At 40.1% G+C, this 24,841-nt stretch overlaps 1 protein-coding gene and 1 long non-coding RNA gene across 3 annotated transcripts in view; one reads left to right on the forward strand and one right to left on the reverse strand.

The window, feature by feature from the left end:
• LOC126089262 (protein GPR107) overlaps positions 1-12,572 on the forward strand; it is a 172,246-nt gene extending 159,674 nt beyond the window's left edge. For both annotated transcript variants that reach the window (XM_049906896.1, XM_049906897.1), the window contains exon 13: positions 11,789-12,572. In XM_049906896.1, coding sequence (XP_049762853.1) covers positions 11,789-11,924 — 136 coding nt within the window. In that variant the 3' untranslated portion in view covers positions 11,925-12,572. The remainder of the gene's footprint in view (positions 1-11,788) is intronic.
• Positions 12,347-13,645, reverse strand: LOC126089290 (uncharacterized). The gene is made up of 2 exons (XR_007520624.1): positions 13,021-13,645; positions 12,347-12,947 (listed from the first exon to the last, which is right to left on the reverse strand). It is a non-coding gene; the product is annotated as an uncharacterized LOC126089290 (long non-coding RNA).
• Positions 13,646-24,841: the final 11,196 nt, after the last annotated feature.

Genomic DNA, 24,841 nt, shown 5'->3' on the forward strand with positions numbered 1-24,841 from the left:
TATCAGTTTAATAAGTCATAGCTGCAAAATACTAACACGAATTATTTACAGACAAATGGAAAAACTGGTAGAAGCTGACCTCGGGGAAGATCAGTTTGGATTCCGTAGAAATGTTGGAACACGTGAGGCAATACTGACCTTACGACTTATCTTAGAAGAAAGATTAAGGAAAGGCAAACCTACGTTTCTAGCATTTGTAGACTTAGAGAAAGCTTTTGACAATGTTGACTGGAATACTCTCTTTCAAATTCCAAAGGTGGCAGGGATAAAATACAGGGAGCGAAAGGCTATTTACAATTTGTACAGAAACCAGATGGCAGTTATAAGAGTCAAGGGGTATGAAAGGGAAGCAGTGGTTGGGAAGGGAGTGAGACAGGATTGTAGCCTCTTCCCGATGTTATTCAATCTGTATATTGAGCAAGCAGTAAAGGAAACAAAAGAAAAATTTGGAGTAGGTATTAAAATCCAGGGAGAAGAAATAAAAACTTTGAGGTTCGCCGATGACATTGTAATTCTATCAGAGACAGCAAAGGACTTGGAAGAGCAGTTGAATGGAATGGACAGTGTCTTGAAAGGAGGACATAAGATGAACATCAACAAAAGCAAAACAAGGATAATGGAATGTAGTCGAATTAAGTCAGGTGATGCTGAGGGAATTAGATTAGGAAATGAGACACTTAAAGTAGTAAAGGAGTTTTGCTATTTGGGGAGCAAAATAACTGATGATGGTCGAAGTAGAGGGGATATAAAATGTAGACTGGCAATGGCAAGGAAAGCGTTTCTGAAGAAGAGAAATTTGTTAACATCAAGTATAGATTTAAGTGTCAGGAAGTCGTTTCTGAAAGTATTTGTATGGAGTGTAGCCATGTATGGAAGTGAAACATGGACAATAAATAGTTTGGACAAGAAGAGAATAGAAGCTTTCGAAATGTGGTGCTACAGAAGAATGTTGAAGATTAGGTGGGTAGATCACGTAACTAATGAAGAGGTATTGTATAGGACTGGGGAGAGGAGAAGTTTGTGGCACAACTTGACTAGAAGATGGGATCGGTTGGTAGGACATGTCCTGAGGCATCAAGGGATCACAAATTTAGCATTCGAGGGCAGGGTGGAGGGTAAAAATTGTAGATGGAGACCAAGAGATGAATACACTAAGCAGATTCAGAAGGATGTAGGTTGCAGTAGGTACTGGGAGATGAAGGAGCTTGCACAGGATAGATTAGCATGGAGAGCTGCATCAAACCAGCCTCGGGACTGAAGACCACAACAACAACAACATGCTATTTCTATGTGATATTGTCGATGTGTTAGTGTCTGCTTAATTTCATTGATTTTAAGTTTCCTGATGGTCCATTTGTGCAGAATCTCACACGAAATGTCAACAAAATGAAGCAGACTCTCACACAATTGGCAACATCACATAGAAATGGCATAACAAACACAAAAAAACCACTTGAAAATGGGAATCATTTCCCGAAACGCATTGTGCGAAAAATAAAATAAAGAAAATCGTGACTGGTAGCAGATGAGTTATTTATAAACAAACCTATTGTTTTCACAGTCGCAGGCTTTCGGAACCATTTATAATGGATCAAATCACATATTAGGACTTACACCCATTCCACTGATATGTGGTGTGTGGGAGAAATGATTGCTTAAACACCCCTGTGTGCACTGTAATTAGCCTAATCTTATCCTCATTATCCCTTAGAGACTGACTTATAGAAGGTTGTAGTACAGGGCTATTACAAATGATTGAAGCGATTTCATAAATTCACTGTAGCTCCATTCATTGACATATGGTCACGACACACTACAGATACGTAGGAAAAACTCATAAAGTTTTGTTCGTCTGAAGCCGCACTTCAGGTTTCTGCCACCAGAGCACTCGAGAGCGCAGTGAGACAAAATGGCGACAGGAGCCGAGAAAACGTATGTCGTGCTTGAAATGCACTCACATCAGTCAGTCATAACAGTGCAACGACACTTCAGGACGAAGTTCAACAAAGATCCACCAACTGATACCGTATTTACTCGAAACTAAGCCGCACTTTTTTTCCGGTTCCTGTAATCCAAAAAACCGCCTGCGGCTTAGAATCGAGTGCAAAGTAAGTGGAAGTTCTGAAAAATGTTGGTAGGTGCCGCCACAACTAACTTCTGCCTTCGAATATGTGTAGCGCTACACGGGCATGCTTTTGCAGGCACAGAGATAAATACTGGCGCCAAAACCTCTGCATCAGTAAAAAACTTAAAAAAGAAGGTGGAAGACGAGCTTTTTTCTCCGCCCCGAGTTTCGAACCACTGCATTTTCATACATTATCCGACGAAGTAAATACAAATTCCGTATTGTTCATCTTCGAATGTAGCATAATTGCAATGTACTACGAAAATCCGACTGGCAAGATTGTTAGGGATGTTTGTCAATATGGCCAACTCTACGTTATGAATTTTTTCCTACCTGTGAGAAGAGATTGTTGCTAATAGGAACTTTCATGAATTGTGAATCACACGCAGTATTTTCTTCACCATAAGAATAATACGAATATAAACATTTTGCCATGCATTCTTTCATATTTGCTGCTATCACATTTAAATCCTGTCTGCCTAATAAACTACGAAACTAGAGTGAGACAACAACAAATGCGGAAGAATATACATATCATGTAATGTTTATATTCGTATTATTCTTATGCCTAATAGTGATACAGTCAGAATTGAAGCACGGCAATTGACTAGATTTTTAAATCTAAGATGACTAATTTCTGTGCAGAATATAATGTACTAAAGAGACGTCTGCAAAGATTTTCAAACGGAGAAAAATTTTCGCTAAACTCTCGTTCAGAACATCTTCTATCATACGCAGCTTATTATTTGGTTCTTGTTGATCATTACCAAAGAAAGCAGCAGTGTAAGTAACAACAAATAGCAGTCTCTTGCCATTGTTTCGATAATGAGACGATTACTCTCTCTTTTTTTTAAAATTGTAAGCGGCGGTAGCGCGCACAAAAGCAAGCCATGCCGCGAACGGTAACAGGTCGTAAACACTCATTATCAGAATGCGACAAACAATGCATGACAGTACAGTAATGCATTTTCAGCTTAGAGTGACGTAAACACCTATAACAAAGAGAACGGCACTTATCAGATCAAAGAAAAATAAGCAATCAATTCAAACCAGACGAAGCACGTGAAAAAGGAAGGGTACCCGTATAAATACGGACGGGGCGACTGACGCATAGCAATGGCTACCTGGTGCAGCTTAACTGCTAAGCTTATGACTCGAACCAAACTACTGTAGCTGTATCGTCATTTATTCGACCTAAATTGTGTCTCATATTACAATGGACCAACTTTGTTTCGATTTGGAGGTGTGGTCTAAAACTTTTCTCTCCCCTTGAATTTCGAGTCTCAAACTTCAGATGCGGCTTAGATTCGGGAAAATTTTTTCCTTGATTTCGAGTCTCATTTTTCAGGTGCGGCTTAGATTCGAGTGCGGCTTAGATTCGATTAAATACGGTAACTCCATTCGGTGATGGTATGCACAGTTTAAAGCTTCTGGATGCCTCTGTAAGGGAAAATCAACGGGTCGGCCTGCAGTGAGCGAAGAAACGGTTGAACGTGTGCGGGCACGTTTCACGCGTAGCCTGCAGAAGTCGACGAATAAAGCAAGCAGGGAGCTAAACGTACCACAGCCGACGGTTTGGAAAATCTTACGGAAAAGGCTAAAGCAGAAACCTTACCTTTTACAATTGCTACAAGCCCTGCGAGCTCGCATCAACGATGCTTTCGAACTCATTGATGGGGACATGCTGCGCCGAGTGTGGGATGAACTTGATTATCGGCTTGATGTCTGCTGAATCACTAAAGGGGCACATATCGAACATTTGTGAATGCCTAAAAAAACTTTTTGAGTTTTTGTATGTGTGTGCAAAGCATTGTGAAAACATCTCAAATAATAAAGTTATTGTAGAGCTGTGAAGTCGCTTCAATCATTTGTAATAACCCTGTATATTCCTAGATCCATCATTTAAAACTGGTTCTACAACTTTGTAAGTAATGCGTTCTGTGGATGTTTTGTGTCTGTCTTCAAGTGCCAGCCAATTAAGTTTTTTTAGAATCTCCTTAACACGTCTCCATGGGTCAAATAAACCTGTGACCATTTGTGTTACCCTTCTTTGTATATGTTCGATAAGCCCTGTTAGTCCTATTTCATATAGGTCCCACATATTTGAGCAATATTCTCGCAGAGTTGGATTGGTGTTTTGCAACCCATCTGTTTTTCAGACTGATAGCGTTTCCGTAGGATCCAAACAGTGAACTGAAGTCTGCCATGGTGTTTACCTACAACTGAACCTATGTAATCATTCTATTGCATATCCTTACAAATTATTATCCCCCAGGTATTTGTACGAATTGACCAATTTCAGTTGTGATTCATTAACATTATACTCATAGGAGACTACTTTTTTTTTAAGCGCAAAATTTTGTATATCTGAACATAAAAAGCAAGTTCCCAAATTTTGTAGCATTTTTCAGACAGTTCTTCATTGCAGACAACTAGACCATACGTAAAAAGTATGAAGTTACTGTTAATATTGTCTGCAAGGTCATTAAAAAACAACATGAACTGCAAAGGTAACACCACACTTACTCTGTGACAAATCTGAAGTTACTTGTAAATCTGACGATGACTTTCCATCCAGTATAATGTGCTGCATCCTTCCTATCAAGAAATCGGTCACAAATTTCACCTTATACCCCATACAGTTGTAGTTTCACTAATAAGTATAGGTGCGGTACTGACACAAATGCTTTTTCGAAGTCAAGAAATACTGTAGCTATCTGATTGCCTTGATTCACAGCTTTCAGGATGTCGTGAGTAAAGTGCGAGTTGAGCTTCACATTATTGATGTTTACGGAATCCATGCTGCTTGTGATGAGAATGGTCATTCTGTTCAGTATACCTCATTACATTTGAGCTCAAAGTATTATGACTGTACAATAAATCAGTGTCAGGGATTTATTGATCCCTTCTCGTAGCTGGGTGTGACCTATGCTTTCTTCCAACTACAGTGCATGCTTTTTCCTGTTTGAGGGATATACTATATTTTATGGTTAAAAGAGGGACTAACTTAGCCACAAATTCATTGTAGAATCTGATGGGTATTCCTTCGGGTCTTGGAGCTGTGTTCAGCTTTAGCGATTTCAGCTGTTTCTCAACACCATGGTCATTAATATCTGTACCGCTCATCTTAGCAACAATGTGAAACTTAAATTGGAGCATGCTCTTTATTTTCCTATGTAAAGTAACATCTGAAAACAAAAGAGTTCAGCATTTTTTCTTTTGCTTTTATTATCTTTAATTTCAGTTTCTGTCTCATCCATGAGTGACTGGACTAACTTTGGTACCACTAACAGCCTCTATATATGACCTGAATTTCTTAGGGTTGTGTGAGAGATCTTTTAATAATATTTTGTTACCGTAGTTGTTGCGGGCTTGACGCATTGTCTTCCTGAGAGCTAAAGCCATTTAATTCAGCATGTCTGTACCTTTGGCCCTTTGCTTTATGTTACACTTATTGTGCAGCATTCTCCATTTCTTTAGAAGTTTCTTTACAGTGATTGAAAATGATGAAGGGTACTTTCCATCATGAACTTTTATATTTGCTACATTTCTGTCAACTGATCATCTATTCTTTTAAAAGTGGGCCACAGTCCTTCCATATGCTCCTCTCCAGAGCTAAGTGTATTTAGCTCCTTATTGAGATATGACAGTATCTACGAGTACCTTCTTGAAGATGTAAATCCTTCTATTTCTTTTAGTTGCCTTTTGTACTGTGGTTATCTTTATTGCTACAACTGCCTCATGATCAGTGATACTAGTTTCATTGTGGACACCCTCAAAGAGTCTGGTATATTTGCTGCCAATAGATCCAGTAGATTTCCAGCATGATTAGACTTCTGTACTATCTATTCTAAGTAGTTTTCAGAGAAGACATTAGTAATATTTCACAGGAAATCTTATCTTACCCATCACTTACAAAATAGTAACTTTTCCAACTGAGTGTTGGATAACTGAAGTCTCATCTGATGATGAAAGTATGATTGGGCCATTTACATACTAGCAAATAGGTTTCTCTGAAGTTGTCAGATGCATCTGGGAGTGAGTCTGGTGGTCAATAGAAGGATTCAATTGTAAGTTTATATCCATCCTTGATACCAAGTTTTGCCCAGATAATTGTGCATGTAGCTTCGGTTTCTGTCTTGGTGAATTTTAGTTTCTTGTCTACTGTGGCAAATGCACCACCTCCATTTTCCATTAGCCTGTCCTTTCAATATGCACTTAGATTTTACCTAAAAATCTCACTGCCATCAATTCTGTGTTTTAACCATCTTCCATCTAATATTTTGTGAACACCACTGTTTTTTAGGAACATTTTGAAATCTTTTGACACTTTGTTGTGAATACTTCAGAAATTAATGACAAAGGTTTTAATATATTCACCCCTAGGGATCATTTCTTTGGATCTTATACTGATACTTTCAGGTCTCCTACAGCTGTCATTGACTGGACTCGATGGAGAGTTGCCTAATTTAAAATAAAAAAATAAAAAAAAATCCTTTTGTGCACCCCAGATACAATCAACTACCTGGGTAGCAGCCTCTGATGTGTATTGGACACTTGGCCCATAAAGGGAGACCCAGTAGTTCTCAACTGTATGGTGCAAGTCTAGCATGCTGCATAATTTTTGCAGTATCTGGTTCAAGCCGTCCACTCAACACAGAACCAGGAGGCCATAGTCAGTTCAGGAAGAGTGCTGCAAATTGTGAGCTTCATTAAAACACTGAGCGCAAGACTAAACCAGCCATGATTCCAGTAGGTGGAATGATACAAGTACGATCTCGGAACCCAGATGACAGGCACTGCTTGTACCGATGTGCACAACAATCTGCAGTTGGTTGCACTCTTTTTTCCTCAGTGACTGCCAGAACAGCCTCTTGCCAATACATTTTCAATTTCTGAATCGATGCTAAAATTATTAAGTTTCCTTTAAGAACTGAAACAAGAAATATGAAAAATGTGATTTCTATTAAGGCAACAGAAAAACCAGGTATAAAAGTTACTAAATTTTGTGAAACTGTTTTGAGATCACTGCTGTTAACAAATACAAAAATAGAGTTAATTTATGATAAACACATTTAATACACACTCATGTTGCAAGAGGAATATGCCTTTATTCATGAGGATATACACTGAAAGTTTTGGGAAATATTTCTTTCTCCTCCTCCTCTCTCTCTCTCTCTCTCTCTCTCTCTCTCTCTCTCTCTCTCTCTCTCTTATTTTCTCTCTCTTTCTCTCTTCCCCTCTTTCTTTCTTTTAATACTACTGCTAAAATTGTCAAACATTAGATTACATCAGATGTCATAGCACAGAATATGGTTTTCATAAATCTCATTGTAGAAAAACATACTCTGTATCATCATTCACGCACAAGTTTTGATACAGTTAATGCGAAAAGCGTGTTTAAATTTTATGTGACATTTTTGGACTTATGCTTTCAAAGTGAATGTATCTGACACACTTGATTCTACTTGGATACAAAGGAAATACCAGAAGTCATCTTACGTATGTAAACATCAGTAAATAAATATGCAAAAAGCACAGATTTTGCACTTAGCTGGTTTCGTAATACCTGATACATTCGTGTACCAAAGCTGAGCACAGCAACATAAGAAAATCTCACAAAAACAGTGTAAAATATGGAACACAAAAAAGCACATGTTTTGCATGCACACCAACAGTAGCATCTGAGCCCATGCAGTGGTACCATTTGTGCCACTGTGAGTCATGATTTGCAGATGACTGCACCCAGTGTATTCAGTAGCCACCAGCAGAACCACCTCAACTCTAGAAATGAGCCTATCCCCTCCCTTTCTGGCCAATATACTTGAGCAGTTACAGTTCTCCCCGGTATTCGGAAGGGTGTACCGTACTAGCACACCTCCACCAGATTAAATTAAAAGAGGCAAGGGAGATATTAGATTACCCCAAGAAAAACAAATGAAATGATCATATGCCATTGTTGGCCGAGAGGTCCCATTCAGATTCGGCCAACAACTGCAAGTCTTATTTCAGTTGACGCCACTTTGGGCGACTTGCATGCCGATGATGAGGACAACACTAGATCCAGTCCACGAGCGGAGAAAATCTCCAACCCGGCTGGGAATCGAACCCAGGTCCGCTGCACGGGAGGCAAGCATATTACCACCCAGCTAAGCGGGTGGACTAGATTACCCGATGCCATGTTACGTCGTCATTTCATGAGGTTTACCATGACCATATGCTACAGTGTGACTTGCTGCAGGCAGTGTAGATTATATCCTCCAGTGAGAGGAAGCATAATTGTAAAATTTATTGTTGGTACTGAAATTAGAGTTGTCCCTTAAAGCAGTTCTCAGGAGCACAGAAAATTTGATCTTATTTGTGGCTGCTGTTAAATGTGATTAACTTTTCAAGCATCTTTTGTTTTCTCTCTCTCTCTCTCTCTCTCTCTCTCTCTCTCTCTCCCCCCCCCCCTCCCTCCCCCCTCCCTGGGCCTTTCATGTAAATTGGTATACTTACTGTATAAATATAGTTTCAAGTACATTTTAATGTCGAATAACTGTAGGTTGAAATGGGGCACTATTTATTATTATACTTGCCAATTACTGTATGCCATAAATATATTTTATTTCGTTTTGACAATATTATGAAAACCATATAGCAGAGATGCTGAGTTGCAGACTGCCAAACAAGTAAGCTTTTGGCCAAAAAGTCTTCATTGGAATGACTGAGTCTGGCCTCGGCAGACAGAGACTGTGTGTGTGTGTGTGTGTGTGTGTGTGTGTGTGTGTGTGTGTGTGTGTGTGTATTCTGGATTTTTTATTTCATTTCTATTTATTTCTCTTAGGTTTACAACAGAATTATTAAGTTGTCAGTAGATATTCATTTCTTAGCTCAGTGCATAACATACAATAAAATGATTGTTTTATTTTATCCATTATCAAATGGTACTTGAAAGCATGCCGCTGTAAAACCAGTGCTCTTGCTTGTTAAAACAGTAATACTTGCTTTTACATGATGACAGCGGCAGGTTGATATCAGATTTGTGGTATCCTGTAGGATTTTGAATCGTACAGTGGGTTACACAGCTTTATGAACATTCAACGTAAATGCATTGAGCAAGAGGTCTTTTAACTGCTCTTTTCTGAGAAACGACTGTGCTAATGCAATGTGACTTGAAACCTAACGGTCTTGTCATCCATTATAACAGCTCAAAGCCACATAAAAACAACAATGACAAAACAAGTCCTGTCTATATATTCTCTTCAACAGCAGTGATAATTAAGTGTCAAACCACCTTTTTAATTATTTGTCTACACGTCATTTGCTTTCACTATAAATACTGGTACAAACAATCTGCTGAATGTACCCCTGATAAATATGCAAGGCCTGCTTCCCAAGCATGAAATGTGATTTGATTAGAATAACTGAATATGAAAGCTATAAATGAATGTGCTTGTGTCTGTACAGAAAGGTAAATGGTAATTATAAAAATAATGCAGCAGCTCGTACATCGCAAACATCGTGCATCAGATGACATAGTATATGACAAACACATTTCATTATTGGGATCATTTCCTAAAACTTGTAATTTCAGTGACTGGCAGCAGCAAATCCTATTGTATAACAAAAACAAACATATGATCCTGTGCTGCCAGACGACTAGTATTTCCCAACTTTATGTTGCAAAACATGGTGGCTAAGTTTTCAATCGACTCCAAATGTGGCGCAGCCTTTGCCTGTCTATGTTGTTTATATAGGTCATTGTTTGAACCTATGCTGTGCTTCATTGTTTCCCAGTTGCAGAACAGCAACAGCTAGAATCTGTGCAGGATACTGTGGCCGGTAGATATGCAGATGGCAGAGCATGCGTGAGGAAAGTGGTAGTGGTGGGGGTTGTGGGAAGATGCTGTACAGGAAATGCCAAGTGCTGGAGGGAAAGTGCCATTCTAAACTGAAGCCTGCACTCACATTTCTTGTAAATATTAAGTGGAGCGCCTCCACACCCACACTTACATGGTGAACATTCAGAAAAATCTGTCATCACTGCTCTGGTTAGTACCTAAAAAGAATTAAGCCAAAAATGCACCAATTTATTTTTACTTGGATTGTTAACTATTTCTGACACTTCAGAGAAGTGTCAAGAGTGGCAAGTTTCAAGTAAAACCTACACATTTCTCTTCTTGCTATGTTAAAATTTGCTTCTTTTGCCAAAACACAGTGGAGTTTACACAGTCTCAACTCATGAATGTGTTGCGCAGATGTAATCGCAAGAAAATTCTGAAACAATGGTTTATCAAGTTTATTACATGAGGAACTGAGGAAAAGTGCGGTATCTTATGAAAAAGCACATCATTGGTACAAAGTAAATGCATAATGTCTTCATTTATATTGGTCCTTAAAAATTACATTCTTTCATCAAAAAAGTCTGTAGTTAGTGGATTAACATAGTAGATAATGAATTTTTGCATAATAACGGTATGGAAAAATACTCCCTCATTGCGTGCTGTCATTTGTCTAAATCTCATTTCAGTATCTCAAACAATTTATGAAATATGAGGAATGTTGTAAATATTTCACTCTGGCTTTATCGCTGGCACGACACGATCGCAAAAGGGTGTGCTATGTCAGATGAATTGTCTCAAGATTGGTGACAGATAGAGACTTTCAGTCAAGTCTAAAGAAAAATTCAATTTGTTAACTAAATTTCATAAGAAACAACATATTATGTAATATGCACCAAACACAAAATAATAGCAACCCCTAGTTTTCATTGAAAACCTTTTCAAATTTTGCACAATGTCTTACTTCCACATAAATATCACAATAACTATGACCATTAACAAAGTGACGGGCACATCATCATGAACCTGACATATAAAATTACAAGTAAAGCAAAAATGATTTTTTTTATTGAATAGTTTCTGTAAAATCATTTGAGAAAAATTGTGGGCCATGCGCCTTGATTCTGTCATTGACATCTGGCTGAAGGATGGCAGTCACTGTCGGCCTGCCCTTCCAAACAAATGAACGAACTTGCCAAGTGCTTAGGACGAAAATTCATCACTGCATCTCGGCCACCATATTTTGTGTGGACTCAACCATTGAACTTGGTCTGTGTGTTGTCAGATTGGTGCATAACTGGCATGGTGGAATACACTTCTGATGTGATTCCACTTATTCTGATCATTATCCTTCTACTTCTTTGCTTCAGCGTAGCAAGTGACAAAAGACTAATACACATAAATGAAATCTTGACACTAGCCTTTGAAAACAGAGGTTTCCTGCTTCGCAAGGAAGAAATGAACAAACTTTCAGGAAATTGAAACTATTAGTTGGTGGCAGATTATTTGCATTCTAGATCATTTGCAGTGGATATAGATTGAGTGTTAAATTTTAGAAATATTTTACATTATGTCATTTAAATGGGGGGATATTCTTATAGCACAGTCCAATTAATTTGTGATTCTGATACCTTATTTATTATTCATACTGCTGTTAATTTTTTTAAATTTTTATTTTTTGTTTCTATTTATTTGCCCTGCAGTGAGCACATGTTATTCTTTTATTGTTGTTTGGATTTGAAATTTCAGTCATTTTTTTAGCTTATATTTTATACTGCTGTTCAAACATAATCATCTGTATAGTTCACTTTGTTATGTTTTTAATTTCTGTTTGTTGCAGGATTAGTCAATCAGGCCTTACCGAAGGACTCACAAAGATTGCACGCTCCTCTAAGCAACACCCAGTTGAAGATGCATCTGAAGAAGAGAAGGATGCCCTCATTGCTAAACGTGAAAGTAGTCATGAATATGACTGACTGAATCATGGAAATTCAGTGTAATTTCCAAGGTTTTACACATGTGAAAAGAAAGTATGAACTGTGTACATATAAATGGTTAATTTATTGACTGATCACTTTATTGAAAAATACATTTTGTATCACAAACTTTAAGTGGGCAAACATGTTCCTTGTTCTGTTCAAGACACAATGCCACTCAAGATCTCAACAGAGAAGCTCTTCTGGGTCATAATACTGCATATTTTGTGTAATCTATGAAATGTGGGATACCAGATATTTACTTTAAAGTGTCATGATGAAGTAATACAACTGTATTATTATGGTGATACATCATCTTTGATGTGTTAATCATTGTCCCTTGCGTAACTGTATTCAGTGACTGTGCAGATGCAGTATTGTTAAATTTTGATGAATTAATGTTTAGTTTTGAATTCTCCCTGTCAGCTAAGATGTGACTTCATACTTTGGTAAACACTGATAATGAGGTAGTATATATTGATGGATAATCCAATATGTATTGCAAAAATGAGGACAGATAACTAATTACTAAATAGAAGAGTTGCTGAGTAGTGAACAGGCACATAGAATGTATGGACAATACATTGACAAGACAGTCTTCCTTCAGAAAACACACACACACACACACACACACACACACACACACACGCTCTAAAAAGTGACTTAGGTTTACCATACATTTGTTAAGTGTTGATACTTTACCTTTAAGTCTCCATGGTGAATTAATTCCACAAGTAAAAATCAAAGTGTGTATGTACTCATGAGAATTGTTAATTAATTAAGGTTCAGATTATTTTTGTCAGTTTGGAATATTAATAAAGAAAACTTATCTTCGTGAGGAGCTATGGTCTTCAAGCTGCTATTTTGGAGTAAGCACCAGCAAATACATATATCACATTGAATAGAGTAGTACATTGTAGTATTCAGTATGACTTTATAGACATTTACAAGCTCCCTGACAAAAGGAAGCCTTTGCTGATACATCAGTTGCCATTCTTCAGGACTGAATTTACACGTTGGCACCTATAACTAAAATTTTTAGCCTTTGCTGATACATCAGTTGCCATTCTTCAGGACTGAATTTACACGTTGGCACCTATAACTAAAATTTTTAGCTATGGTAAAAATAAAATATCAGTGTTTATCAGTAAATGGAAGCCACAAATGTTTCAACTGTCCTTTACTTGTAGAGCTTTAGTGTATGATAAGGAAAAGTGTAGCCCTAAATGAAAATAAATGAGCTTTCATTTCACCTTTTTTAAAATCCTCTTGTGGGTACCTTGTATTGTGTGACATTTCTATCTAAAGCTTGATAACTTATATTTCCTCCAACAATCTCTTCTTAAAAACTGAAGGCAGTTCAGGTTAGTATATTACTGACTCTTCTGCTTATGTGTGTTAATCAGTGTTCTGCTACGTAATGAGTAGATGCTTTTCATAATTTTAGTATTTGTGATACATCACCATTGTTTTTGCTAAAGCAACAGAATAATAAAAGTACTATTAACGTAGATGTCTGTTGAAGGACATTGTACTTTCTGTTCATTCTCTGAATAAACCAGTTTGCTGCTGCTGTGAGACTGTCATTGGCTCTACCTAAAACACTAGCATTTCATGGTATTTTAAAAATGTATGTATGTATTGTAAAATGGAATGTAAATACAACTTTATGCTGTCACTAAATGGTGAAATTTATTAAAACAGCTCGGTGGGATAATGAAAAATGGCATCTTGGTGTTAAGTTATTTATCTTTGTACATTACAGTAGCTGTTGTGTAGTGTAACATGGGATTCTTTGGAATAAAAGGTTCCACTCTTTTCCTCTTAGGCTGACGAAAGATGTTCTTGAGAGCTGAAAGACATATTTTAGGTAGCTGGTAAGGGTAAAACACTCAACACACTCTAGTTTTATATCTGCACAGATAAACTGTAAGTCGTCAGATCTGGACATCGACAAGATGACATGACAAATAAACCTCTCCACCTTCCGTGATAGAGCACTTGTTCTTTGGATGTGCCTTGGAGGTCAGGGCCAGAGAGGTGCACTCAATAAATTAAACAAGCAGAAACAAATGAAATATCTTTTTAATAACTGTCACTTACTCTTGATCGCTAATGTTATAGCAAGGCACATGGCTGTTTTAAATAGTCTTGACCCATCATTGCGATTTAAGCTGTGGATAAAAATCATTGGGCGTAAAATACAGAAGAATTACCGATAAGCTGCTTACGTCATTTAGTAGCTTGGGCAGATTACATTGTGACAAAGCGAAGTAGTCTGAGAGAATGGTCATGTGGCACTGCATAGCAGGACTATGCAAGTAATTAACTTTGAGAATGGCAACCAGAAATTAGGAGATAAATTGACATACATGTATTCTGGGTGACAGATTGTGCTTGAAGTGCACAACGTCAGGTACATCTATGTCTACATCAGCATTATTGCTGCACAATTCACAGTTAATTGCCTGGCAGGGAGTTCATTGAACTACTTTTGAGTTACTTCCGTGCAAGTTCTGATTTCTCTTATTTCATTATTACGATCATTTCTCCCAATGTAAGTAGATACTAAAAGGTATCAGATAGATTATATAATGGTAAGACAGAGATTTAGGAACCAGGTTTTAAATTGTAAGACATTTCCAGGGGCAGATGTGGACTCTGACCACAATCTATTGGTTATGACCTGTAGATTAAAACTGAAGAAACTGCAAAAAGGTGGGAATTTAAGGAGATGGGACCTGGATAAACTGACTAAACCAGAGGTTGTACAGAGTTTCAGGGAGAGCATAAGGGAACAATTGACAGGAATGGGGGAAAGAAATACACTAGAAGACGAATGGGTAGCTTTGAGGGATGAAGTAGTGAAGGCAGCAGAGGATCAAGTAGGTAAAAAGACGAGGGCTAGTAGAAATCCTTGGGTAACAGAAGAAATATTGAATTTAATTGATGAAAGGAGAAAATATAAAAATGCAGTAAATGAAGCAGGCAAAAAGGAATACAAACGTCTCAAAAATGAGATCGACAGGAAGTGCAAAATGGCTAAGCAGGCATGGCTAGAGGACAAATGCAAGGATGTAGAGGCGTATCTCACTAGGGGTCAGATAGATACTGCCTACAGGAAAATTAAAGAGACTTTTGGAGATAAGAGAACCACTTGTATGAACATCAAGAGCTCAGATGGAAACCCAGTTCTAAGCAAAGAAGGGAAAGCAGAAAGGTGGAAGGAGTATATAGAGGGTCTATACAAGGGCGATGTACTTGAGGACAATATTATGGAAATGGATGAGGATGTAGATGAAGATGAAATGGGAGATACGATACTGCGTGAAGAGTTTGACAGAGCACTGAAAGACCTGAGTCGAAACAAGGACCCCGGAGTAGACAACATTCCATTGGAACTTCTGACGGTCTTGGGAGAACCAGTCCTGACAAAACTCTACCATCTGGTGTGCAAGATGTATGAGACAGGTGAAATACCCTCAGACTTCAAGAAGAATATAATAATTCCAATCCCAAAGAAAGCAGGTGTTGACAGATGTGAAAATTACCGAACAATCAGTTTAATAAGCCACAGCTGCAAAATACTAACACGAATTCTTTACAGACGAATGGAAAAACTAGTAGAAGCCGACCTCGGGGAAGATCAGTTTGGATTCCGTAGAAATACTGGAACACGTGAGGCAATACTGACCTTACGACTTACCTTAGAAGAAAGATTAAGGAAAGGCAAACCTACGTTTCTAGCATTTGTAGACTTAGAGAAAGCTTTTGACAATGTTGACTGGAATACTCTCTTTCAAATTCTAAAGGTGGCAGGGGTAAAATACAGGGAGCGAAAGGCTATTTACAATTTGTACAGAAACCAGATGGCAGTTATAAGAGTCAAGGGGCATGAAAGGGAAGCAGTGGTTGGGAAGGGAGTGAGACAGGGTTGATGCCTATCACCAATGTCATTCAATCTATATACTGAGCAAGCAGTAAAGGAAACAAAAGAAAAATTCGGAGTAGGTATTAAAATCCATGGAGAAGAAATAAAAACTTTGAGGTTCGCTGATGACATTGTAATTCTGTCAGAGACAGCAAAGGACTTAGAAGAGCAGTTGAACGGAATGGATGGTATCTTGAAGGGAGGATATAAGATGAACATCAACAAAAGCAAAACGAGGATAATGGAATGTAGTCTAATTAAGTCGGGTGATGCTGAGGGAATTAGATTAGGAAATGAGACACTTAAAGTAGTAAAGGAGTTTTGCTATTTGGGGAGCAAAATAACTGATAATGGTCGAAGTAGAAAGGATATAAAATGTAGACTGGCAATGGCAAGGAAAGCGTTTCTGAAGAAGAAAAATTTGTTAACATCGAGTATGGATTTAAGTATCAGGAAGTCATTTCTGAAAGTATTTGTATGGAGTGTAGCCATGTATGGAAGTGAAACATGGACGGTAAATAGTTTGGACAAGAAGAGAATAGAAGCTTTCGAAATGTGGTGCTACAGAAGAATGCTGAAGATTAGATGGGTAGATCAACATAACTAATGAGGAAGTATTGAATAGGATTGGGGAGAAGAGGAGTTTGTGGCACAACTTGACCAGAAGAAGGGATCGGTTGTTAGGACATGTTCTGAGGCATCAAGGGATCACCAATTTAGTATTGGAGGGCAGCGTGGAGGGTAAAAATCGTAGGGGGAGACCAAGAGATGAATACACTAAGCAGATTCAGAAGGATGTAGGTTGCAGTAGGTACTGGGAGATGAAGAAGCTTGCACAGGATTGAGTAGCAAGGAGAGCTGCATCAAACCAGTCTCAGGACTGAAGACCACAACAACACAACAAGTAGGCACCAACAAAATATTTTCACTCTCTGAGCAGGAAGTTGGTGACTGAAATTTCATGAGAAGGTCCTGCCCCAACAAAAAAACTCCTGTGTTTTAATGACTGCCACCCCAATTCGGGTATCATATCCATGGCACTTTCTCTCCTGTTTCATGATAATACAAAACGAGCTGCCCTTCTTTGAACTTTTTTGATGTCCTCCATCAATCTTATCTGATGCAGGTCCCACATTGTACAGCAGCACTCCAGAAGAGGATGGAAAAGTGTAGTGTAAACCGTCTCATTAGTAGACATGTTACATTTCCTATGTGTTCTGCCAATAAATCTCAGCCTCCAATCTGCTTTCCCCACAACATTATCTTCACAATCATTCCAATTTAAATTATTTGTAATTGTAGTCCTTAAGTACACAGTTGAGTTTATAGCCTTTAGAATTGTGTGATTTTTCATGTAACCAAAATTTAGAGGATTCCTTTTAGTACTCATGTGGATGATCACACTTTTTGTTATTTAGAGTCAATTGTCACTTTTCACACCATACAGATATCTTGTCTAAATCATTTTTCAGTTCAATTTGATCATCTGATGTTTTTACAAGATGGTAAATGACAGCATCATCTGCAAACAATCTAAGAGGGCTGATCAGATTGTCTCCTAAAATTAAGATAATATGACGAAACACCTGATTTGACTTGACAAAACACCTGATTTGACTTAATCCTGCAACAGGACTGGTTGTTAAACCTCAGTTGTTAACTCCTTCAAGAATCAAACCAAATATGATTGCAAATGTTGCCCAAAATAAACCTGAAAGTAACAGCACTGGTTTCAAATTTTTTTTAAGCACTCCAAACAGTCAACATGCTATTTTGAAACCTGCCATAACTGTCATCGTTGATGTGAAGTAAAATTCACATACAAATACACACGAAAGTTTGCTAACAGATTTGTGAAAACCATTGTTTATTAGTGTGGTGCATGTAAAGCAGTTGTACACTAGTGCTTTAGTTAACTGTTGTTTCAGGAAGTGTGATACCGCTTTATCAAGAGAATGTGGTGCTCCCTGAAAATGCTTAACTCATCAAGGCATTAAAAAAATGAAACAAACCGTAAGATAATATTCTGGTAATTGCTTGAAATACACTGTTCTGACTAGAGATCGAGCTTGAAAAATATTCTGTATGTTACTGAATCTCGCAGTGCTAGTGAAGCTGAACCCTTGGAACATTTTCTGCATGCTGTGGATATCTTCAGCAGTTATTAGCTGGTGCCAATAACAGGACACTTGAGGACAATTTGGAATGTGAAATGCTGATTTAATTTTTGTACAAATTCAGTGTACATGGGTATTGCGTATTATAAGATGATATGAAACTGTCATAGCAATTCTAAAGAAATTGTGTTTTTGAATTTTCTGAAGTTCTTCTGTATACATAGAAAGACAGTGTTCCAGATTTATGTAAGACACACTCAGAAATAATGGTGACCCTTTGAACTTCTCCGTAAAACTATTTCTATTTAGTGTTATTGTTATTATCCTGCCTGATGGGACTTAAGATACTGCAGATGATAAGGATGCCAAAGAATCCGTTGTTATTTTAAGTTGGAGTACTTGTTTAAGGGGCTCCGGAAAGGCTCAAAATCATGAAAAGTTCAATTTTTACTTTTTTGCGTTTTCTGAATCTGCAGACTATTACCTTTTAATAGATACATAATTTATTCAATTCCGAAGACTACAACTATTTTTAAATTTTTTTTGAAATGTGTTCTACATGGGCGTGACCCACTGTGGCGCTGTTAAACTGCTGTCAAATGGTGTTATTATTAACGTCCGTGTTCATCAGGTACATTTTAGTGATGTGAGATAAAGTATGTGTTGTGGCTAACCTGTGATGGTTCAACATATATCGCTGGTGTGATTGTCGATTGTTTCATGTTTATTTACTCTGTCGTTATCTCGAAAATATTCGTAATTAATTCTTTTTCTTGAGTCTCTGTTTTGTTGAAGTATAATAATGAGTAAAAGTAAAGTTATTAGAAATCCTCTGAAGGCTTTTAAGAAAAGGAGAAATGTTGGAAAGCCAAAGGTATGTGTTATTACTGTAAACAATAAAGACGATAACTAAGAAAGTATCGCCCATATGTAACGACGCAGAACGCCTTCGGGCTGCAGACAGGGCTGTAAAGAGTCTAGAAATACAAGCAAGAGTAAACAGGAGGAGGAACAAGAGGAAGCTGGTGGAGGAGTTTGCAGAGGATGAAGATAATCCATTCTATAGACCTGGAATGCACTAAAAAGTTAATCCAATCTTTGTCGCTCGATTCCCAAAACTTTTATTTTTTCATACTAATTACATGTTTTCTAAGGATCTTCCAAACATATTTGTTTCAAACTTTCAGTAAATGTTACACACTACCTTCTGCATAATTTAACACAGCCTTTTTCCAAAAAACTGTATGTTTTGAATATATAAATAAAAAATTGCAAAAAAATGTTGTGAATTTTCATTACAATTGAAAAAAAAAAATCATCTTTAATAACTGAACTAAAATTTTGTAAAATCCCTGTGTTAAGTTGTAGCCCATATTCCAATAAATAATCTGTAAAAAGTTCAACTTCCTACTCAAATACTTTGTGAGGAAAGATGTAATTTATAAGCGTTATTTTAACATTGCAAGTATAGGGCGTTCCGGAGCCCCTTAAAGAACTCTTACAAAAGTGAGTCTAGAAAGATAATATAATTTGAAGGCCAGAAGTAAATGGTTCTCTGATTACCATTGGCAACATTTTTCAGAAATTGGTTCTTTTCTTTGGTCAGTATTTACTTATAATTTTCTAATTCAAAATAGGTTTATATATTTAGTTAATGGCATAGTATACTGTGCTCAATCACTAAGAATACAAAAACTGACCAAGAACAGTTTTAAAAAAATGCGAAACCTATAACATGTGGTCAGTCCTACATCGACAGTATGTGTCAGAAAATATGCTGTAATTGCCTGAGAGACATCCCTTTCGACGGATGTTTCATTGGATGATACCTAATCATAGGATAGGCATAACTTAAATCAAACAATGGAAAATTCATGATGAAATGTAACAATATTATGAAAAGGATAGAAGCTAGTCACCATATAGCGAAGATGTGATTCACAGATAGACACAACAAAAAGACTCGCAGAAAGTGAGCTTTCAAACAACAAGGCATTTGTTGGAAATAGGAAACTGACTATTTTCGATGAATACCTTGTCGGCTGAAAGCTCACTTTCTGACAGTCCTTTTGTTGTGCCTATCTGCAACTCATCATGTCCACTAAATGGTGAGTAGTTTTATATCTTCAAGTTTAACACACTTTTCGGACAACACAACACACATATAAGTCACTGAGTAAGTTGACCTGTGTACAAGTCGGCATTCGATTAAACACTGAGTCTCAGTCTAGCGGCCGCTGCTCGGCTGGCCGCTTAGGTGGCGCAGCTGCTGGCTGGCTGGCAGACAGCGCCGCACGTAGAAGACGTGCGTAATTGCGTGGCGGCACTTTGAATAATCGGCGAGTCACAACACTTTTCCCTCCTTTGAAATTGTTGCACTGGTCTTGATGGAGGTGTCCTGGAGATGGCTAACGTCCATAGGCGTTGTTTGACTCGCCGTAAAGTCTCGAGGAGGAGGCTTCCCGTACGGACGGAAATGTCCCCGATGATAACGGGTCGAGATGACAGGAGACGTAGGGGTTGTATCTGCTGGGGCCCCCTGCACCAATTTGCCCGTTGCAGTAAGTCCAGTTGATATGACAGGAGACATGGGCGATGTGTCGGCGTCTGTTGGAGGAGGAGGCGAGTAGATGTACTCTGACAGAGGACGGTCCTCCGGTTCCTGCATGGGCACGTCTCCTGGTGGCGTCCGTTCTGGTGCTGGCATCGCGATGACGGTGAGAGGGCTGCGTTGTGAGTATTGAGAGATGCCAAGATCCCGAGCATCAGGTAGAGCCAAAGGTGGTGTGGCGGCATTCGGAACAGGCGTTGCTGGCACCCGAGGCCGAAGCTGGTCTGAATGACGCACTGCAACACCCGCATCCATCTGGATTTCATACAGGCGTCTGCCACGGTGTCGTAAGATGCGGCCCGGGCTCCATTTTGGCCGCCTGCCATATCCCCGTACCCAGACGAGGTCATCGGCGGTGAACCGGCCAAGTGAAGGCACCTGCGGCCGTGAGGTGGGAGGCCGCAGAAGATGAAGTAGCGTGCGGGTCTGTCGGCCATGTAAGAGCTCGGCCGGGCTGTGATCGCCCATGGGGGTGAAACGGTAAGACGCCAGGAACTGGAGAAGCGCGTCATCAGCAGCAGAAGAAGTCAGAAGTTTCCGCATCTGAGCCTTAAATGTGCGGACCAGTCGTTCAGCCTCACCGTTGGATTGTGGATGGAACGGCGGGGCCGTGACATGTGTAATGCCGTGACGAGCACAAAAATCCGCAAAGTCGGAAGAGGCAAATTGCGGACCATTATCAGTAACAAGAGTAGAGGGGAGGCCTTCCAAAGAAAAAATGCGGGCGAGAGCACTGGTGGTTGCCGCGGTGGTAGGTGACGTGCAACGGACAATGAAAGGAAAGTTAGAATAGGCGTCAATCACGAGGAGCCAATAAGTACCTATAAAGGGTCCCGCAAAGTCAGCATGAATGCGCTCCCAGGGCTTCTCAGGCGAAGGCCACGGTGACAAAGATGACTGCGGGGCAGCGGCCTGTGACGCACAAGGGCCGCAGGCAGCGACCATGTGTGCGATGTCAGAGTCGATGCCAGGCCAGTACACATGACGGCGTGCCAGAGATTTTGTGCAAGACACACCCCAGTGCCCCTGGTGAAGGAGGCACAAGACCGAAGCACGCAAAGATGCAGGTACAACAACACGCGGCGAAGCATTGTCAGTGGAGAGGAGGATAACACCATCCCTAGCCGTGAGGCGGTAGCGCAAAGTGTAGTAGTTCCGCAACGGATCAGAAGTCTTAGCGGACGGGCGATCTGGCCAACCCTTCTGAATACAGCGTAAAACCCGGGAGAGGGTAGGGTAAGAACCCGTAGCAGCCGCCAGCCTGTCCCCAGTGATGGGGAATCCGTCCACAACCCGCTGCTCGGCAACATCCAGATGGAAACACAAAAGTTTGTCCCTATCGAATGCCTGATCAGGACCCATGGGAAGGCAAGACAAAGCATCAGCATTCGCATGTTGAGCCATTGGCCGGAAATGAATCTCATAATTGAAACAGGACAAGTAAAGAGCCCAACGCTGGAGGCGGTGTGCAGCCTTGTCGGGAAGTGATGTTGATGGATGAAACAAGGAAACAAGCGGTTTGTGATCCGTAACAAGATGAAATTTTGAGCCATAGAGAAAAACACCGAACTTATGAAGAGCATAAATGATGGCCAAAGCTTCTTTCTCAATTTGAGAATACTTTTGTTGGGCATCTGTGAGCGTTTTGGAGGCATAAGCAATGGGATGTTCCGAACCGTCAGAAAAACGGTGCACAAGGACTGCACCGACCCCGTATTGAGAGGCGTATGTGGCAAGAACAAGATGTTGGCCAGGTCGATAAGTAGCCAGGCACGGGGCCTGTTTCAGCATAGTCTTTAATTTCCGGAAAGCCGCGTCACATGACGCGGACCAGTGAAAAGGCACGTTTTTATGCAACAGGCGATGCAACGGTTGAGCCACCGACGCCGCAGACGGTAAAAACTTGTGATAGTATGCTATTTTCCCCAAGAAAGCCTGCAGTTCCTTAACAGATGTAGGGCAAGAAAGGGCATCGATCGCCGCAACAGTGTGTTGAAGCGGACGAATACCATCCCGAGAGAGTTGAAACCCCAAGTACGTGATAGATGCCTGAAAGAATTGTGATTTCTGAAGATTACACTTAAGACTGGCAGTCTGTAAGACATTAAAAAGTGTGCGGAGATTTTGAAGATGTTCTTCAGTGGTGGAGCCAGTGACAACAATGTCGTCCATGTAATTGATACACCCCGGGACAGGGAGCAATAATTGTTCCAAGAAGCGCTGAAAAAGAGCAGGGGCGCTAGCAACCCCGAATGGCAAGCGTTGGTATTGATAGAGGCCGAAAGGCGTGTTAAGGACCAGAAACTGCCGGGAAGCAGCGTCGAGAGGAAGTTGATGATAAGCTTCCGACAGGTCAATTTTAGAAAAATACTGTCCTCCAGCGAGTTTAGTGAACAGTTCTTCAGGACGGGGCATAGGGTAAGTGTCAATGAGGCATTGAGCATTTACAGTGGCTTTGAAATCGCCACAGAGATGAATATCACCATTGGGCTTAGCAACTACAACGACAGGAGAGGACCACTCACTGGATGTGACAGGAAGCAAGACCCCTGAAGCAGGGAGACGATCCAACTCCCGTTTTACCCGATCACGAAGGGCCACAGGAATGGGCCGAGCCTGAAAAAACTTAGGCCGAGCAGTGGATTTGAGCGTGATATGAGCTTCAAAGTCGTTTGCACGGCCTAACCCAGGAGAAAAAAGGGACGAAAATGTCGTCGACAAGGAATCCAGCTGAGCATAAGGAATAGCATCAGAGACAATATTGACAGAGTCATCTATGGAGAACCCAAAAACGTGAAAGGCATCGAAACCAAAAAGATTTTCTGCGGTGCTCTGGTCGACCACAAATATGGGAACAGTGCGAACGACGGATTTGTAAGATACCTCAGCATTAAACTGTCCCAAGAGAGAAATCTTCTGTTTATTGTACGTCCGTAATTGCCGAGTGACAGGGGACAGGAGTGGAGAACCCAGCTGAAGATACGTCCGAGAATTAATTATAGTGGCAGCAGAACCGGTATCCACTTGCATGCGAACATCTTGACCAAGGATTTGGACAGTGAGGAATAACTTCCCTGAAAGGGAAGAAGTGCAATTGACAGACAACAAAGAATCAGAATCAGCGTCATGTTCATGAACGTCATGTATGCGGTCGGATTTACAAATGGAAGACACATGACCTTTCTTTTTGCAATTGTGACACAGCCCAACGTTGGGGCCAATCCTCGCGTGAATGTTTCGTAAAACACCGCGGACATGAAGGAAGTTGCCGGGGATTTTGCTGCAGTTTCTTAGTGGGTTGTTTACGGCTAGGCCACGGCTGCGCGTGGGAGCGTACTGCGGCCACGTCGGCCGGCGGGGATGCGCCGCACGCATCGTCAACAGCGCACAGAGGGTCGGATTCACCAACTGAAGGGCATGTTGCCGAACTTCTTTGTCGGGTGCCGACCGGATAATAGCATCCCGTACCATGGAATCGGCATAGGATTCTTTGTGAACGTCAGTAACAAATTGACACTTGCGACTGAGACCGTGAAGTTCAGCAGCCCAAGCGCGATAGGACTGATTTGGTTGTTTTTGACAACGATAAAAGACAACATGAGAGGCTACCATATGCGTTTGCTTTTGAAAATAGACAGACAGAAGGGAGCACATTTCAGCAAAGGACAAAGACGCAGGATCCTTCAAAGGAGCCAATTGCGACAACAACCGATACATTTGAGGTGAAATCCAGGAAAGGAACAGAGACTTACATGGTTGTTCGTCCGTGACATGAAATGCCAAGAAGTGCTGTCGAAGACGTTTTTCATAATCAGACCAGTCTTCCGCCGTCTCGTCGTAAGGTGGAAAAGGAGGTACAGCCAACAACGAGAAACGCCCCGCATTTGACGCCGCGACGAAATCGCGAATCGCCGCTGTTAGAAGCGTTTGCTGTTCAAGGAGATTTTGCAATAGTTGCTCGACAGTAGCCATGGAACCCTGTGAGTCAACGGTGAAAAGGAAAAATCCCATCCTTGTCGCCAGTTTTTATATCTTCAAGTTTAACACACTTTTCGGACAACACAATACACATATAAGTCACTGAGTAAGTTGACCTGTGTACAAGTCAGCATTCGATTAAACACTGAGTCTCAGTCTAGCGGCCGCTGCTCGGCTGGCCGCTTAGGTGGCGCAGCTGCTGCCTGGCTGGCAGACAGCGCCGCACGTAGAAGACGTGCGTAATTGCGCGGCGGCACTTTGAATAATCGGCGAGTCACAA

The sequence above is a fragment of the Schistocerca cancellata genome, chromosome 1 (assembly GCF_023864275.1).
Source record: "Schistocerca cancellata isolate TAMUIC-IGC-003103 chromosome 1, iqSchCanc2.1, whole genome shotgun sequence".
NCBI classification, from domain to species: Eukaryota; Metazoa; Arthropoda; class Insecta; order Orthoptera; family Acrididae; genus Schistocerca; species Schistocerca cancellata.